Source organism: Clupea harengus, chromosome 1 (genome assembly GCF_900700415.2).
Source record: "Clupea harengus chromosome 1, Ch_v2.0.2, whole genome shotgun sequence".
NCBI classification, from domain to species: domain Eukaryota; kingdom Metazoa; phylum Chordata; class Actinopteri; order Clupeiformes; family Clupeidae; genus Clupea; species Clupea harengus.
The window spans coordinates 12,722,447-12,724,946 of record NC_045152.1 but is presented as its reverse complement, the minus strand read 5'-3'; the positions used below and the strand labels follow the sequence as shown (position 1 = coordinate 12,724,946).

At 47.8% G+C, this 2,500-nt stretch overlaps 1 protein-coding gene across 1 annotated transcript in view; it reads right to left on the bottom strand.

Annotated features, from left to right (window-relative positions):
• The window catches only part of med24 (mediator complex subunit 24), a 17,742-nt gene that overhangs the window by 3,142 nt on the left and 12,100 nt on the right, over positions 1-2,500 (bottom strand). Inside the window, exon 20 of the mRNA XM_031584476.2 lies at positions 2,138-2,237. Within this exon, the coding sequence (XP_031440336.1) occupies positions 2,138-2,237 (100 nt within the window). The remainder of the gene's footprint in view (positions 1-2,137; positions 2,238-2,500) is intronic.

The window sequence follows — 2,500 nt, the reverse complement described above, 5'->3', positions numbered from 1 at the left end:
GAGACGGGAAGAGAAGAGACGAGAGGAAAGAGAAGAGAGGAAAAAGAAGAGAAGAAAGGATAAGAGAGGAGAGGAAAGAGAAGAGAGGAAAGAGAAGAGAGGAAAGAGAAGAGGGCCTTTTCCAGCACTGCTGACAGGTGGTTACAGACAGACAGACAGACAGACAGACAGACAGACAGACAGACAGACGTCTCATGCGTAGGTGAGTTGAGGATGATTAATGCTGCTTGGAATGTTTTTATTAACGAGGCCTGACAGAGGAGGACAGATGGTGATGTGATTATCTCTCAAAGCACTCCGAGTCGTGTTGAGGCAAGTAGAGAGAAAAGCAGCGCATGCAGGCTGGGTCTGATAGGGGTCCGCCCTGATGTGGCCCTGCTCTGGCCCTGACCTGGCCCTGATCTGGCCCTGATGTGGCCCTGATGTGGCCCTGATGTGGCCCTGATGTGGCCCTGATGTGGCCGATATGCCAGTAGACAGGACTCTGGACTAGGACTAGGCTTTATTGTCAGTTAACCCTAACCCATATTACCCCTCACCCATATTACCCATATTACCCCTCACCCATATTACCCATATTACCCCTCACCCATATTACCCCTCACCCATATTACCCATATTACCCATATTACCCCTCACCCATATTACCCATATTACCCCTCACCCATATTACCCCTCACCCATATTACCCATATTACCCCTCACCCATATTACCCATATTACCCCTCACCCATATTACCCATATTACCCCTCACCCATATTACCCATATTACCCCTCACCCATATTACCCATATTACCCCTCACCCATATTACCCCTCATCCATATTACCCATATTACCCCTCACCCATATTACCCATATTACCCCTCACCCATATTACCCCTCACCCATATTACCCATATTACCCCTCACCCATATTACCCATATTACCCCTCACCCATATTACCCATATTACCCCTCACCCATATTACCCCTCACCCATATTACCCCTCACCCAATATATACCGGCATTATTACCCCTCACCCATATTCCAATATTACCCATATTACCCTCACCCATATTACCCATATTACCCCCCAATTACCCCCCTCACCATATTACTCCATATTACCCTCACCCATATTACCCCTCACCCATATTACCCATATTACCCCTCACCCATATTACCCATATTACCCCTCATCCATATTACCCCTCACCCATATTACCCATATTACCCCTCACCCATATTACCCATATTACCCCTCATCCATATTACCCCTAACCATATTACCCCTCACCCATATTACCCCTAATCCAGCCACAGAGCCCACAAACCACACACTTGTATTCCAGGAAGCGGGGCTGTTCTGTTAAAGCAATAGTCCACATCTCAATTGTGTGCAAACAGGCATCAAGAGCATTTCTGAGATGCAAACGTCATGCACTAACAATGGCACCAACCCAAAACACCTCGCCAAACTGGATGGAGTGTGGAGTGTAGACGGTGATCTATTTCCGGAAAATGAGTCAATGTTTTTTCCTTTCTGTTAGGGATCAGACAAGGTACTCCCATGCCTCACCGGAACCGACCCGGAGACACATTCTTACGCTCTAAGTCAGGACCGTGACCAAACCCCTCCCCAGACGCCGAGTGCTCACAGTCAGGACCGTGACCAAACCCCTCCCCAGACGCCCAGCACTCAAACCACACACACACGTGTCAGCAGCTGTTGGCTGAGGGGTACATGGCAATAAATCGACTGTTACACATCTGGAGGAAATGATTATCACAGTCTGTGAAGAGTAACAGAGAAAGCCAAGAGAGAGTGCCGGTAAAAACACACACACACACACACACACACACACACACACACACACACACACACACACACACACTAGTAAGGTGCATGCCTGCAAAGTGTGAGCAAATGTGGAAATAGGACTTTCCTCCCTTCCCTTCATATCTGTTCTTCATTCCCTTCATTCACTCACACGTCTTTATTCATTCACTTTTCTCCCCCATTCATTCATTCATCCATCCGTCCATCCATCCATCCATCCATCCATCCATTCATTCCACCAATCACATGTGAATTCCTACCTTCCTTCCTTCCTTCCTTCATTCATTCATTCATCCATAAGGGGCGGACTCACCTGGGCTGGATAGCATCACTGGTTCATCCTCATTGGAGCTCAGCAGTCGCATCAGCTTAGATGGCTGCGTGTCGTCCAATGGGAACAGGCTGTTGTAATCCTGTGGCCAATCAGAGGAGGTATGCCATCAGACCAATGCACCTGTGCTGTGTGCCTTTTACATGCGTGTGTGCCTACAGTGCTTAATGCGTGTGTGTGTGTGTGCGAGTGTGTGTGTTTGTGAGCGGTTCTTTAAATAAGAGCAGCTGTTAAGGTGCAAGTATATGTGTGTGTGTGTGTGTGTATTTGAATGTAGGGGATGTTCTGTGTGTGTGTGTGTGTGTGAGAGTATGTGTGTGTGTGAGTGTGTGTGTGTGGTGTGTG